The sequence below is a fragment of the Pituophis catenifer genome, unplaced genomic scaffold, assembly GCF_029215685.1.
Source record: "Pituophis catenifer annectens isolate HBS135680 unplaced genomic scaffold, rPitCat1.0.hap2 SCAF_2, whole genome shotgun sequence".
NCBI lineage: Eukaryota > Metazoa > Chordata > Lepidosauria > Squamata > Colubridae > Pituophis > Pituophis catenifer.
Window position 1 is genome coordinate 245,655,842 of NW_027256882.1, and position 17,117 is coordinate 245,672,958.

General features: G+C 34.1%; 1 protein-coding gene across 2 annotated transcripts in view; it reads right to left on the minus strand.

Moving 5' to 3' along the window:
• Positions 1 to 2,010: 2,010 nt before the first annotated feature.
• KCNN2 (potassium calcium-activated channel subfamily N member 2) overlaps positions 2,011 to 17,117 on the minus strand; it is a 78,420-nt gene continuing 63,313 nt past the window's right edge. For both annotated transcript variants that reach the window (XM_070935724.1, XM_070935726.1), the window contains exons 6-9: positions 12,294 to 12,404; positions 10,938 to 11,065; positions 4,926 to 4,995; positions 2,011 to 2,338 (exon numbers count right to left, since the gene is read on the minus strand). In XM_070935724.1, the coding sequence (XP_070791825.1) occupies positions 2,051 to 2,338; positions 4,926 to 4,995; positions 10,938 to 11,065; positions 12,294 to 12,404 (597 nt within the window). In that variant the 3' untranslated portion in view covers positions 2,011 to 2,050. The remainder of the gene's footprint in view (positions 2,339 to 4,925; positions 4,996 to 10,937; positions 11,066 to 12,293; positions 12,405 to 17,117) is intronic.

The following is a 17,117-nucleotide window of genomic DNA, read 5'->3' on the forward strand; positions in this document are numbered from 1 at the left end:
TGTGTAGCATAAAGTCTTATGATTCATTGTTCCCTTGATTTCAACTGAAATGTGTTCTAAATGAATATCCAGGAAAAAAAAAACGTTTAAGGTAAATAACTGAAGCCAATTGGACAGAGTTTGGGATAAGACCAAATGTTTATAATAAACCTCGTGGTTCATATTCAAGAATCATTTTTTATTAGTGATTCTTGAATAGTAATTGGTTCATCCTGCATATTAATAAACTACTTTTGAAATTGGGTCATTTTGTTATAATATTTAGACAAATATTATAATATTTAGATGTTTTGTTATAATATTTAGTCAAAGGTACGTTTAACCATGCAAACATAAGTAGAATGTATCTTTTGTGAAGAATTCCCATGATTAGCAAATAAAATGAGAAAACAACTATCAACTATTTCAGTTACTTAGAAGGTTAATTCTAGGTCCTTACTTTTCACTATTGCAGCTGCAAAACTCAGAAAAAAATATTGTTATCTGTTGACTAACGATGGGATTCCTATGTGAAAAGTATAGGTTATAGAGAAGACAACTATTTCTCAGAAAGAGAAAAAGAAGAAAGAAAATCTATTACAAAAAATATAAAGAAACAAGAAATATTTGTTTACCATCTCAAAATAGATGTATCACAAGTCAATATAGACTTTTTTAAATGTTGTTATTGAATATGGTGATTTTTCCCTCCCAATATCCTCCCTTTATGCCTTCAACAAGGAATTATTACTTCGCCAAATCACAAGTGATTGCTAGAAAAGAAAACTGAATGACCCAAAGTTGGATGAATGTCTTCGTTGTAAGAGACTAGGTCTTTCTATAAGTGTACTGTAATGGCAGGTATTATAATTCATTTTGGAACAATACAGAAATATAGTTTTTGTCCCATCCCATTCTATAACAGCACAGCTAAAGAAAAAGAGGGCATTTCAAATTTTCCTCTATTATGTCCAATTTCAGAACTGGTTTGAAATGCACGTATATGGTATATATTAAAGGCTGATGGCAATGGAATTGTCTACACAAATTTAGCAACATGGTCATGTTTTTCATTGCATCAAGATCAGGCATATTTAGAAGAGATCCAGCTTATTTATCCAAAATGAAACAAAGTGTAATGGGTAGCAAACTAGCCAAGAGAGACCAAATAGATTGAGGTGCCACAACATTTTTCATCGATGGAAAATTTCTCTTAACAAGAAAATAAATATACGATAGTCTCGCACACCACATATAAACATATTTAAAAATGTTTAAAATGGTTTGGAGCCAGCCCTTTTCTAAATTTTTAGTAAACAATTATTTGTATAAATAAGGTATAAGAACATACAGCATGCTGCTAATATACTGGAGGAAATATGGATGCAGTGGCTCTCATCAATGAACTTTCATAAATAAAAACAACTTGTTCACTTTTTTCCTCCACAAGCTGGCATGTAATGCAAAAAAAATAAAATAAATAAAAGCAAAATTTTAAATAAAGACCATCCAATCTTTTAAATTAAATTTAAATTAATGCATCATCCCTGCGATCTTTTCCTGCATAGAATGTCAAATAAAAACTTGTTTGAAAAGAAACACAAAATGAGCTCGGTCTTCTCATAATTAAAACATTTTTTCTACATTTCCATGTTAAAAAAAACAAAAAACAGAGCTGGGAATGTTAAAGTCAAAGTGACCAAGCAACTATGTGCAGAAAGTAACCCTTTTATTATATTATATACTGTAGTAGTAATAAAGTTTGTTGGAAGTGCATGAATAAAAAGTTAGTGAAATTACAGGAGGAACAATCTATATAGCAATAATAGGTGCATTCACTGTGCATCTGAAAAGAAAAGAGAGAGAGAGAGAAAGAAAGAGAGAGAGAGATTAAAGAGAGAGAAAGAGAGTTTTCACTCATTTTGGCCTAAAACTTGTGTTCAGGTTTCCAGAATTCTGACATCAGAACCCAGATAACACTGATTAGAACCATAAGGCTTTACAATAAAAGCTAAAATATTGACCATATGATGGCAAAAAAGTCTTTATTTTGTGGTTAACTTATTCTCTTCTAGCTACTCTCTGATGAAGTGGGTGGTGCTGTAGAGGAAGACCTTCGTCTTCTAGACAAAGACCTTGATCGTTCTGCACTGTAGGTTACATGCTTATCATAATTTTGTATCTGAGCTTCAAGAAATTCCCTTTGCTGCTGGCTAATTGTCTGGCTAATCAGTCCAGGGAGAGCTTGGATGCTACCAATTAAAGTTTCCAGTTTTGTTTCCAGATTAACAATCCTCTTCTCAAAGTCTTCACTTCGTTCATTCAAGTCCGAAATCATATCATACATGATGTTTTGAGTCTAAAAGGAGAAAGAAAAGGTGAAATATATTACGCCAACAAGATTTTTAAGCAATATTTTCCAACGTTCAAGTTTCACTCATAGGTAAGGCGAATGTACACAAAGAGATTCATAACTGGAACCAATCTATTTTACTTACTTATTTTTTTTATGCTATGTTCTGCATTGAACTGAAGCTATTAATTTTTGGTGGAGCACTTCCACATGTCAAGCATAAAAAATCCGTCAGAAGAATAAAGATACACAAACGTGAATCATGCGTGTCTAGAAATCTATTTATCCCAGAAGCTGTAAAGATTCTCTGCCTGTGAAATAGATTTTAGTAGATCAATTGTTTCATTTTTCTTCAATATTACCAGAAGAAAAATGTTATTTTCCCAAAAGTCTCAGTGCACATTATGCAATAGTATGTTTTCCTGTTTTCTATATAGTGCAAAATGATTCCTTAAACTCTATCCCATATTCCCCACTCTGACTCCTGGCTATGTGGTACTCCAATACTTCTTCCCACCAGGAGCCAACTAAGGGGTTTACAAAGTCTACCTTCTGTTATATTGCAAGATTCCTCTAACCTAGAGCAAAGCAGGAAATGCTCCTCTGATTGAAAAGAGATGCTGAGTATAATATAATCAGATAGGTAAGTGTTACAGGCAATGTGGTACAGGTCTAGTCTAGTCCAAGAAAAGGCAGTGCAATAAAAATGCAAAAATATGGTATTAATTGATGAAGTCCTGGCATTTGTGCAAATCAAAGTAACAACCTAATGCAACTACCTGATAAGAGTCTTTTCTCTCACTTGGAACCCTTGGCACAAAACAAAACAAAACAAAACAAAACAAAACAAAACACTTCCAATTAATCAGAGTTGAGCCTTCTCCTCTTTTTCTTTTATCAACCACCACCATACAAACCCAACAACATGGAGTCCTAATAGCTGATTGACCTTCCCTCAGTGTCTGCCACCCTCTACCTTACATAACAATTATAGTTTATACATATTGTGTCCATATTCCCCCATGCACCCTTTACATACTCACTGGCCTTACACTAACAGCAGGATTCACTCTAAATTTGATGGATTTCATGATCACAGAGGAGAGAGGCTCTGGATAAATCAGCTGCCATGGCCAGATTATAGTCTGGTCAGTTTTGAGATGATTGCTGATATAAACCTTCATGGAATAGTGAGCTGGTTAAAACACGTCATCCCAGGAACTTGTTGGATCCTTAAGGGACCTGGAGATTTACTTCCCTCTTAAGAACACAGAATACTCCAGGAGCAGGTACTATTGCTTCAAAGAGTCCACATCTCTTTTACAAAGCCGCATCAGTCGTTTTGGTTTGATTTACATCCTGCCTTATACTGAGTCAAGCAGTCAAGCAGCATGATAGCCTTAATACTAATTATGTTACTGTTTAAATAGGGAGTTGACGGCAATGAACCAGAATGAAACATAAGGATGACATCTCAAAACAAACTGAATCAAGTACTGACTAGAGCCTTTTCTGGAGCAGTATTCCATGTTAGTGAAGGCAGAGAAAAATGCACAGAATAGGCCAGACTTTCTGTGTGATTCCTCTTTCTTCAAGAGGGTGGGAATAAGGAGCCAGAGTAGTACAGTGCTTATTATCTGCAGTTTACAATATAAAGTAATTTGAATTCAACTTGACCTAAACTTCAGAGTTGGGACAGAGGATTATGATGTAAATTGGCAGCTCCTTGTCATATAGTTTTAAGTTATATTCATTTTGAGGATTTGAAGGATACTGATAGAGGATTTGAAAAAAATAAGGGTTACCTCCTGCTATAATCCTATCCACCCGGCTGCTTAAATTGATAGCAAAGTCAGCCTCAATGCTTAAGAGAGATAATTAAGGCTTCTTTGGAGGATGGCTATATTTTTTTGTGTCAGAAAAAAGTAATGATAAATATACTATTAAAGAAACCTTCCGTTAAACATAAAGAGATGGAAAATGATCTACTTCAAACATACTATTTCCAAAGATAGTATTGTATATGTGAACCTCAGACACATCCAGAGAATGCTAATTATGTGCAGCAATTTCAAGTAGACTTTCAGTCAAGTGGTGTATAGAAATTGCTTTGAGTATCTTGGTATAACAGTTACATCATGAATTTCTTAGGGATTCTTATGACTTCTTGGTGGCTATCCGGGCAGTCACCACAAGTCAAGAATGGCTCAAAGGTACACATATACACAAAAATCAAAAAGAGACCAAAGCCTATGTAGGTTTAATTCCAGATTCACTTATTTAAATATTAAGTTTATACCCTGCCTCATTCTGGAGGTCTAGTAGTGCTCCCTTCTCAGTTTTTCATACCCCAACCTTATGAACTATATTGGCCTGAGAAAGAGTGACTGGTCAGTTTTCATAGCTGATAGTGAACTAGAAGCAGGGTCTTCCCAATGCCAGTTCAACTCCTTAATCACTACATCACTCTGTCTCTCAAGTTTTCTAATTATACATTGAATCAATTTATACTGAATCTCAAAGCTCAGAAATGAATTAAAGTGGATCGACAAAAGTATGAAAACATACTGTTCATTTATAACATTGTACCAACCTTCGCCAAGTCCACCAGAGTGTTTGCCTGATCATTCAGTTTCCTTTGTTCCATTTTAACACTTCTTAATCTAAAAGATAGAAATCCAAGTCAGATATCTCTTGTCTGAAAGCTCATAAAACCTGTATATGGCATGCATCTAAACAAATAACTGCATGGACAATGTCTTGAATACTTTGTGTACAGTCATAACTGGTTATATGTCTGGGTACAATGAAGAGCATGCTTCCTTAACACCGCAAAAAAGAAAGAGAGAGCAAGAAAATGTGATGTCCCCGAAACTACTAATTGCCATGGTTAACGCTGAATTCAAAGAGGGAAGTAAGGATTTATCCATAGTATATGAAAGAAAGCCAAAACATTCCTTAAAGCTCCTGTATCCTAGCAAGTAGCCATAGGAAGTAATGAGCAATCTCCTCATTGTTACCTTAAGTAATTATACTTCTTCCTTATGCCTACATGATTAGATACAGGTAAAAGCCCTCTTCAGTCTGAAATGGATTTGGTTAGGAGGTGTTTGAACCTGATGAAAACACAGTGATAAGTGAGTTCCTTTTCAATATGTAAAAACTTTTATCTGACCAGCAGCTAAATGATTAATATGTTAGTCATTATTATATTATTAATAACATATTATGTTAATATGTTATTATTGTCCTTGTTGCTGTAGATGACCTAAGTACTTTAGAAAAAATCTACATGGATAAAATTTTTAATTGGTTTAGTTAGCCTGTTTATCTTTCAGTGATTGAGCTGGAACATTTAGGCAGATCAGATGGGTATACTGTAAAAGAGACCCCTGGGTATATCCTTCCCTTGATGCCTAAGTCATTCCATTCATGCTAATTAACTGAACATGGTAAGAAAGGAAAAACAGGGTGTATTATGCTGCATTGTAATACAAAAGTTTGTGCTCAGAGTTTACGCCCCAAAGAGGCTGATTTGAGATTGACAGAAACTGGCAGCTCTTTTGTCCTCATAATTCAAAAGGGGGGAAGACAGAAATAACTATTTTGTGGTTCCCTCCTCCACCCACACTGTTTTTTACTGCAATTCCCCCTGCCCCCAAATTTCCTTATTCGCACAGCATTCTTTAATTCAATCAGGGGAAGCAGTTTTATATGTAGTTTCTTTTGTGCACCAGGAACTGTTATCTATACCAAAGCCAATATGGAAATCCTGCAGGTAAGGACATTCTTTATGTTGGAAATCAATAGCCACAAAGAATTGCTTAGAGGATTATTTTCTAGGTGGCCATATATCACCACTGGGTTGCACTGGCAATAAAGGCATCTGTGCAAAAACCTACAATTCACTGGTTTAAATACATAGCCCACTACTGATAACTGCATGAGGAAGTTATTCAGTCCATAATATAGTTCTCATTTGTCACTGTTCTGTGCTCTATGTTTTTATATCTGTAAATCTATATCTCATTAAAGAAATACCAGTAACCTCAGATGGATAGAAATTTTACTCTGTTCTTTTTTTCAAAGTCATTTCCGTCAACTCCACTGGAATTGTCTTCTTATACATAATTTGGAATGCTTTTATTTACATATTTTAATCAATTTATCTTAAAAGTGGTATCATATAGCCTTTCCCGATAGATACCTATGGAATTTTTGGTCATCTTTTATTTCTTCAGAATGAAATCTGGCTAATTCACATGCCCAGAATTCATAAGATTCCTAATTCCCTTTAAAAGGCCTGCTTGAAATGAAGATGAAAATATGGCTATAATTGCACAAACCCATCATTACTGTCAGAAGAAAAGGCTGAACCTCATAATATCAGGAAGAGGAAGAATCTATGAACAAACATCTAACAAGGTCCTGTGTGGTTGTAAACATAAACCAAAAAAGGAAATAAAACAAGAGTGCCAGTTAAATAAACACAACTTGAATATATCTTTAGGCATGTTGATTTGTCTGTACAACCATTCAGAAGTGTATTAAAACTAGGTTGCCAGTTATTTTTGAAAACAAAAAGGCCAGTTATTAATTTAGAATTTATACTCCTTCCTTCCTCATATGACATATGGGACAAGTATGAAAAAGTATAAAATCTGTTCCAATTTTTTTCCTCACAAATGTGTGTTACTAAGAGAGTATTTCTATCTTTCAGGTTCTTAGCCTTACATAACTTGTGAGAGGAAAACCTTTTTACGCTATTATTTTCTTAGCTGCAACAGTCAGATTAAAAATGAAACTAGTCGGATCTTTCTCTGTAAATTATGAAATATTGATACTCTGATTCATCCCTTCTGAACTTCACTTATCACAGAAAAAATTCATGACTTTGGATTGCAGTTCCACAGTAGCAACCAGACTATAGAAATTCACAAATAAAGTATCCATTTGTTGCATGCAGACAGAGGTAAATTCTGCAAATTTTAAAGGAACAGCTCACACAACTTACTTCCGAGCTCTATTTTCATTGTTGAAATAAAAGACAAAACAAAGAAAAGAAACTGTAACATTTTCTAAAACAAATCAGTACAAGGGATGGTGTTCAAGTGGATGCAATCGGATCTGTATAGCTTGTACTTCTCACATATTCCCTATGGTGCCAGGGGGTCCGTGCCTAATGAAATCTGTGCCCAACTCAGATGTACGATAACATTGTTGAATCATTACACCCTCTACACCCCCATTTCACCACAACTGAATTAATTGATATCTATTCACATTCCTTGCTATACATATACAAAGTAATACAGGGGTAACATAAAAGCTTAAGTTCCCTTCCCAGCATGACTTTTATCAATGGGAAAATAGATCACCATAAAATAGCAATATGCTTTGTACATCTGTGTGATGGAAGTTTGATCTTCCCTCCTTTTCCTAACAAAAGGGTACTTCATTTGCTACCACCAAAAGAAGACGGCAAATTCAGCCTTTGTTTTCTTGACCAGAATTTTCCTGGTAGGAAAGAAAGATGGAAGAATTGGTGGAATATTTCGGAAGAGGGGCATATGGAAAGCAATTAAAAGCGGTTCCCAGTAGAGTAGGGTTCTCCAACTTGGCAACTTTATGACTTGTAGACTTCAACTCCCAGAATTCCTCAGCCAGCGCATGCTGGTTGAGGAATTCTAGGAGTTGAAGTCCACAAGTTCTAAAGTTGCCAAGGTTAGAGAACCCTGCAGTAGAGTATACATACAACTCAAGTCACCCACCGTTGGTTTGTCTCACTTTCTGCAGTTTGCCACCATGATATGAAAGTCAGGGATATAGCAAGGAGTTAAGCTCTTCAAATGAAAGACAAAGGGCATAAGAGATGCTAAAGTGTGTTTTTTCTAAAGTAGATGCAGAGCAATGATTCCTACCCCCTCCCCATCATTCGCTAAAAGATTGGGAAGGTTGTATGTTTGGGATATGTCATCATCAAATTAAATATTTTTTTTTTAACAATTGCATCGAAGTCCAAAAGAGAGGGCTGATAATAATATGAGAATGCAGGGGATAACTTCAGAGGAAGAAGCAGATTATTTCCTACATGTGGTAGGATTTAGTAATGCCACACAGGCATCATTGAAAGGCCAAGAAATGCAGAACTCTGCATAAGAAAGGAAGATTATAAAAATGGTTCTAAGTTATTTCCTACTCAATAGCAGAAGAAGCATAACCTTATGCAGCAGTTTTGAAATTAATGGAGCAAAGCTTTTAGAATATAGTTTTATTTCAGGAGGGAGGCTCAAACATCTTTCTTGAAATATGAACTAGCAGGAAGCATGGTAAGTTTAAAAAATAAATTTTAAAAATTACATTCTCGTAGAAAAAATGTGTTGCAATTAATTGCCATCCTGTTCTGTTTAGGGGTCAAATCATTGCTGTGAATTCAACTAGCATTAAATGTAATGATACACAGACTGATCATCTGCTAGTTCTCTCTAGAGATTACATCTAGTTGTAAATATGGTCAACTTAATTCCAAGCATGCACGACTATATAACACTACTATGAAATGTGATCTGAACTCAGATATGTTTTGCAATTCTCATATCCAGTTCTTGCCTTCCAAAGTACCTGAAGAAAATGCAACAAATTCTAATTTTTTCTAGACTATACTTTTAAAGTAAAAAATAAAGGAATAAAAATTTCATATAAACATATTTTTGAAAGCATATTTCATTGTATATTATCATGCCCTTTTCTATATACAGCATTGTTGAACCTCATGTTTGCTAAACCACATAAATATTTGTAGATATTGAATTTTGCTTGAACATATTATATAGCCATTGATTTAATTCAGCCTCTTCTACTCTACTGAGGCTGAAACGGAAATACTATTATAGCTATTTAATATGGTCAAATCAATAGCACAAGAAAAAAAAAGACATTTACAAAATCTATCTCTCCTTCACTCTGGCATATAATATATGTGACTAAATTCACCCCTGCCATAGTGAGAGCCATGATCAAAACGTTCATTGTACAGATGTCACATTTCCCTTTTTACTCTAGATGCAGTGAAAGGAAAAAAAAAAGAAGAAAACAAATGTTTACTGTTTATTGGAATTATTTAAACTTATGCTAAACTGTAAATTAACTTTATATATTACAGTGAGCTTCATGGTCTTCACAGCCATGATGAAGAGACTGGAAACTTTTGCTTTCACTTTTGCTTAACAACTTTTAATGACGCCCAATTTATTAATAATATTAATATGATCTATTGAGATGAGTCACTTTGAAATCACAGTTGTATAATGTCTTGTTTCAGCAAATCATAGTTAACATTAGGATTCGGAATCCAGATATAGATGTACAATTTAAGATTATTTAAAACATTTTTTTTTGTGTAACAGTCATAGAAACATGACAGCACAACACTTTCTGCTTATCAAGATTTTGGTGACTCCCTTTTCTGAGAAAACAGCAAAGGACTATTTCTCAAAAATGTACATAAGACAGAAATATAACGTGGAACATGTATTGCTTTTATTTTATTTGCAAAGAGCATACAGTTCCCAAAGTTTCCACCTCAAAATCATGGTTTGTTCTTACATTTTCTATGTTAAAGTGGAACCAACAAGTTTCTTTTTTCTTTTTTACCAAATATATATCTTATTTTAGTAATATTGCTTTTTAAATAAGTTTATCATTCCAAATCATCACAGCTTTAACACATAAAATGCAATTGGCATTTTGCCAAAACCTTTAATGGCTGTAATTAAAATATTTTGATTTGATCATATTATCCTAAAGGTTAATACCAATATTATTTATTCAATTTTAACACTATTTAACCCATTAAATGATAAGATGATCCTCCAGAAATTCTTATCTGTCATCTAATGTACTAGCACAGTTTGTACTCTAAACAAGTCATATATATGAAATGCATTTGCTTTTAAACAATCAAAATAATTCATATTGAAAAGTTCCAGGTAAAGGGGATGGATATGGCTGCATGCAACATTTTTATTTCTATTCATTTTCCCATCTCCCACCACCACAAATATTCATGCGATGCCTTTGTTATCTTTGGTTTTAGAGCTATGGGCATAATTCTTGTGTAGATTTGGCTGTTTATATGAATACATATTCATCTGCAGAATTTTGGACCAGACTTCTTTTTGCTTTTGTTTCCTTTCAGCAGAAATGCATATTCAGAAAGAAATAACTTTCTTCCTGAGATAAAGAGTATATTTATTCATTCCATTCTGTTGGAAAAAGGAATCTGCCAACGTATCATCCAACCTATCACCCCTCCCCATTCTCTCTTCTATTCTACCCAGCCGGCCCAAAATCTGTTTCAAAGGACAGGATCCTCTGGAGCAGATTTAGGGCCTATTAAGGAGTGAAACAGGAGGAAAATAGAAGGAAGCTCCATTAAATATGCAAATATGCTCAGTATCTGATGCAGTACCATATATGGAACATTATGGAATATTAAATGGAATAAATAGAAAGTCAAATTTGAGGCAGTTGTCTGGAAGCCAAACCTATGGGATTATCACAACAGACTCGCAAGGGCAAAACAAACAAATCAAAGAGTACTTACTGGTGAATAGCTTGCAAGAATTTGCGCTGATGTTTTCTTACTTTTGCGTGGTCTATCTTTTTTATTAGCTTGGTGTTTTTATAAATTAACCATGTTTCCCTGAGTACATTGGCAGCTGCATTTTTCACCTATTTAACAAAAACAAAATAAAACACACATCAGGATGTCTGAATTCAAATTATGTCCCTTCCAAGGGACATATGAACATATTTTCTATCATAAACATTTACAGGAGAAAATGCTCCTGAGGAAAAGTGTTTTAGATAGCTCATGGAATGATAACAACTATCCTTTGATTGGTTCTTCAAGGAACAAACACCTGTTGTCATCACCTTGTTGTTCGATACATGCAAAGATGTAAGGATAAGAAAAGTCAAGATGGCGGCCATGATGCTTCTTTTTTATGTGTCCCACACATACAAATATGAGTGGACCTTCAATTGCACCATTGTGGCCTTTTTTAAAAACCATACTCTGCAGACTCCCCTGTGTGATGAACATGTTGGCCTACTGCCGTATTCTCCATATGAAGGAATTTCTCCTTTATTTTGTGTTGCCATGGAGTGTTTTCTCTCCATGGGGAAAAAAAAGATGAAACAAAGTTAAAGGTTTGGAACATGCTTTACATATATTTCTAGAGAACTGATTATAATTAAAAGTTGGAATGCTGAAGAGTAAAACAGTAACTTCTGTTTCCAAACACTTTCATTTAAAAGTGTATTTAATATTATCTGCAAACAGAAAGTACATTTCAGACATAACACTATGTACTTGCTACATATAAATAGATTCAATACATGTACTGAAATTTAAATTATTTTTAGCTGGTGCGTGCGCACACACACACACATTTTATGCTTATCTTTGGATTATGTTCCGAGACTTCCAACCATAACAACTTCTTCAAATCTACCAAACTGGACCAAATACACAGAGCAGATTGTAATGATTCACATCAGCAGAATGGAGCAAGGTGTTAGGAATGTCTTCCATTCCTTTCCTTATGCACACTATCATTTATGATTTTGTGATTCGTATTTTCCAATATGTGCTCTTCTTTAACATTCTTTTAAACTGTAAAATGCATTCAGTAGTAATTTTCACCAGAAAGCTGTGGGGAAGAGGGGGGGAGGAGAAAGAAGATGGGAAAATAAAGGAACAGAATGTTTTCTCTTTGTGCAGTTTTTGCTCACATGACATTGGGTCCTGTACTTAAAATTGATATGGTGCTTCAAAATTTAGAAACTGAATATTCAACGTTCCAAATCCAGTTTTTAGAAGTATCCTGATCAGAGAACAGAATTAAACAAGATGTTGTTATAAAAATATCCAAAAATTGTTTATATTATAACTTACTCTTTTAGTTAGCTGGGTATCCATCATGAAATTATGTACATGTTTTTCAGCTTTGGTAAGTTCTAGTTTTCTTGCTACCACAGCTACCACTAGTGCAGTGCAACCAGCACCCTGGGAACAGCAATAAAAGAAAACAGAATTAAGAAAAACAGAATTGACCCCCTCCCCCCCAAAAAAAGAGGAAGGGGATCAGTTCAGCTATTAACTTGGATAATGCAGTCAATTCAGTTCAGTTATATAATGTTAACCAGGTTTCCGTGCTAGAAGTCATGGTCTGGATTTGTAATTATAACTTTTCCTTAGCCGTTCTTTTGTCTTCTTCACAGAGTTTTTCCACAGTGGAGAATGGAACAGCAGAGAATTGTTAAGTATTTATGCTTTTCTTCCTAGCCATAATAAGAGGAAATGAGAAAACAAAGAACGGAAACTATTGCTTTCTTCCTAAGGCTTCAGTTACCTTCAGCCTAGATTTCCAAATTAAATCTTGGGAACTGTAAATATTTTATTGAGGCAGAAAGAAACTTGGGACTTAATAGGCCCCATAGAAAAAAATGTAGTCTGAGAATGAAGATTCTGGAAGAATTTGGTACTTGTGCATGGATTTGGCATTTGAGATAAAACATACAAAACTAATTGATGCCTTTTTAAACATTAGCCACTTTATGAAATAGATATGGATGGTAAAATAAGTTCTTCTCAGGTTCAAAAGACCATTAGCATTTATACTACACCAATAATGAATATAATTGAAACAATCAATAATATATTATCACTGTGTCTTAATAGAATAAGTGCAATCATTTTAGGAACAAATGCAATAAAAGCAATGCTTGCTTAAACTTTATCTTTTTACTTTAATACAAGTCTTAACTTAAATCTAAATAACCCATGTAATGTGAAATACTGTGCAATCTGTCCTTGTATGATCTATGAGAGTAATCTGGCATTCAATTTATGATCATTTACAGGGATAGCATACATCGTTTTGGGGCTGGAATTTATATTTTAATGAATATTTGGCATATCTGCCTCCATAAAATAATTTCTTATTTATGTGATTTTTAATAACAGTAAAAATGCATTTGTACTAAATGCACTCATTTATAAATTTCTTCTGGTCTCCTTTACTATTAGTCTGTCAATGGAGAAAGTCAGAGGAAAATTTAAAAAGTAGCTACAGTCACTTCTCCTTCCCCCGCTCTCCTCCCAGCTTCAGTAGTGGTCAAAATTGTGGAAACCCTTTTGGGAAAAGTGTATTTTCTAAAACTAGTTAATAACACCACTTTTTTTTTTGGAGTAGTACCATAAAATTATATATCAATGGAAACATAATTTAATCAAGAATGTAATGCAATGACTTTTATGAAGGATTTGCTATTAGAATAGCAGTTACAATATAAAGAAGAAAAGTAGAAACACGTAGAAAAAACGAGATATACAAAAATTATCATGTCAGTTAATACTTAGTTGGGTAACCTTTAGCATGAATTATGGCCTTACAATTTCTTCCCATGGAGTAAACCAAGTTTTTTTTATTTCTGCAGCTGTTATAATGCGAAACCAAGATTGAATGATTGCTTCTATTAACTGAGTTTTATTGCTGGGTCGCTTCTGACTAGCAAGGTTCTTTAGTCGGCGCCATAGATTTTCAATTGGGTTAAGGTCTGGGCTATTCCCAGGCCATTCCAGCAGTGGAATATGATTATCCTGAAACTCCCCAAAAATGTGGTGTTATTAGCCATCAAACCTCAAAAATATACTTTTCCCAAAAGGTTTCCACAATTTTGGACAACTAGCAAAGTGTGAATGTGAAATTTTTCTTCTCAAGGATGTTCTCAGCATCTTACATAAAGAGAATTTAGAGAATCTAGATAAGCCTAAACTTCATACTTTAAATCAATTGTGGATCAAATATTATAAATCCAATAGATCAAATGAAAGCCTTCTTCTTCCTATATGCCTACATTTGGCTTATAACAAACTAACCCTAACTCAAACTTTGACTAAGGCTTCCTAATGTATGAATGAGATTTTCTTTGAAAGGATTCTTTTAAAGTCTCCCGTATCCTTTAATCCCCATTAGAAGTTTCCAAATTTATGCAAAGCCTAGACTAATTCAACTACTTTCAGGTTTCTGCCTCTTTTCAGAAAATTTTTTAGCATTTATATTCATTCAGATTTTGAACAAATCTATACAATATTTGGAGAAACAAAAAGCAGGACAATACCTGACATCTCCAATACCAAATGGACATATCTATTGTCTAGCTAGTTTGAGATAGAGTGCCAGTTTACAATACATAACACACGCTTACGAATACTGAAAACAATAACATATAGGGAAACAAATGTGATCAGCAATACTACAAGCTGTTCCCACAGTTGTAATTGGATTTGTGAAAAAGACATACATGCATGCCCAGAGACTGGGGCATTATACACATTACACCACTTGTCATTCAACTAGAGAAATTTGTTTAGCATTTATGGTCAAAATGATAATGGATTGGAAAAAACATTTTGATTTGATTTGATTTGTCTGTGAGCTTTGTAATACCTGTAGATCCACAGGAATTAATTTATTTTATTTATTATTTTATTAGTTCAATTTATATGCCGCCCTTCTCTGAAGACTCAGGGCGGCTTACAATGCACTTATAGCAAAAGCCTTCATTTTTTTATAAAAAACCTGCTTATTAGGGCTTTTGGCCCCCATAAGCAGTGTTTCTACAAAGTCAGCTTATTGCCCCCACAATCCGGGTCCTCAATTTACCTACCTCGAAGGATGGAAGGCTGAGTCAACCTTGAGCCTGGTGAGATTTGAACTCGCACTAATTGCAGGCAGCTGGCTGCTAAGTGCTACATAACAGCACTTAGTCCGCTGCACAACCAAGGCTCTAATGGATTGAAACATTTCTACATGTTTGTCAAAAATATATAACCTTGATATGTGTGTAAAAAATAAATAAAAAAATAAAAAACTTAAAAAAACAAACAAACAAAATTATATAAACCTTCTATATACCATATATAGTAGTTATAATTGATCTGGATTTTTCCATTTTGTTAATCTGACAGTCTAGGTATATTCACAGATGTATGAAATATAATTCCAGTGCAGAAAGTTTGCTACATTTATTCAACCCATTTATTTGGTGATTCCAAATAACTATAATTTCATTTCTACATAATATTAGTTACCTGTAACATATATTTGTACAATTTATCTCATTTAATTATCTTAAAAATTGGTAGCACCATTTTATTTATCAATTTTTAAAAATGTCACATTGTGTCAAATGCAAGAAATCAGAAGGTAAGGCAGTTCAAATACAGGTTTATTGCATGCTAACACGTTCCACAAGTATCTGAACTACTGACAGTCAAAGTAAATTGGCAGCAAACAAGAGTCAATGGAATTCAAAGAGGGCTGGACTTACTGTAGATCTCTTGTGGGCTCCTAGGGACTCTAGACTGATGACAAGCTTGACCCCTCCCTTGGGCTCAGCTTGGTCATCTCCTACATATTGTGAACTATAATTAAATAAGTTAAAATATCCAGAAGAGAGTTTTGAAAATTTCTTTGACAGCAGAACACATTTAGGTATTATCTCTTTCCATATTGGCCTTCCTGTTATCTAAGATGTTGGGAAAGAGCCCTTTTCTTTCAAGGGGGAAAAGATTTACTTGTTTGGGAAAAGAGAAAGTGCCTTTCTAGTGGCTGCCCCTAAATGCTAGAACTCCAAATTTTGGGAAGTTCGCTTGGTGCCCTGAAGTCCATGTATGAGTATGTGTGTGAATGAATGTAGATATGTATGTGAATAAATCTGTCTCCTCTGTTATATATTCCCCACAGTTTCAATGGAGATCAGTGTGGGTTTTCACAATGGAAAGTCATTTAAATGATTTTAATTTCATTATGATCGTTTTATTTTAAAGTATTCATATTTAATTTAATTAAGATGCTTAATTACATACTGCATCTTTCCCTAAGTTACATAATAGTTAATTAGTTAATGTAATAGTTACATTAGTACCTATTCCATGACTGTTAATATTGTTTTAGATATTTGATTGTGTGATTGAGAATGTAAATGATGTGCAACAACTGTTAGATCTCTGGTCTTCTGAATTTTATAACTGATATTCTTATCTTTCATTGATATTTTCACAAGTAGTGAGTAAAAATTGATAAATTGGTTAACATCAAAAATATACATTTGTCAATTGCCTTCTACTTCACATTAAGCAAAAGGAACAAACAAACAAAATCTATCTGGACAGCAAAATAAGAGATCATTTTCATTTCTTCATTTATGTATCTGGAATACTTATCTTGCTAGAGCTGTATGTAGTTGCTCCATTTCTTGCTCATTGCCCTAGGGATCCAATGAGGCAGAAAGTAGGTCCTTTTTGCAGACAGTGATGGGAAATTTAGTTGTCACCAAAAATGCACAACAGTCTTCCTGTTGCTTTTTATACTATAAAATGGAAAGCCTATAAGAATTTGAACAGGTATTCCGTTTGTTTCAAGATCACTAGGAGGATGGCCAACTGACCAGGTAATTCATAACAAGAAGCAAGAGTTTTATCTCAGATAAGAATCTCCATATGAAGCTGTTATTGAAATACTGAAGAAAAATTCAACTTTGAGGAGGATGTTATCGAAAGGCCAGAAAATATTGTATTTTTGACATCTGCTGCTGATATATTCTCACCTAATAAAGAAAAGACTCTCCCTGAATTCTCATCCCTGAGGTTTCAACCTAGCTGTAATACATTTAATAAAAAGAATTGAATTATATAAACTGCCTTTTTCTCCTT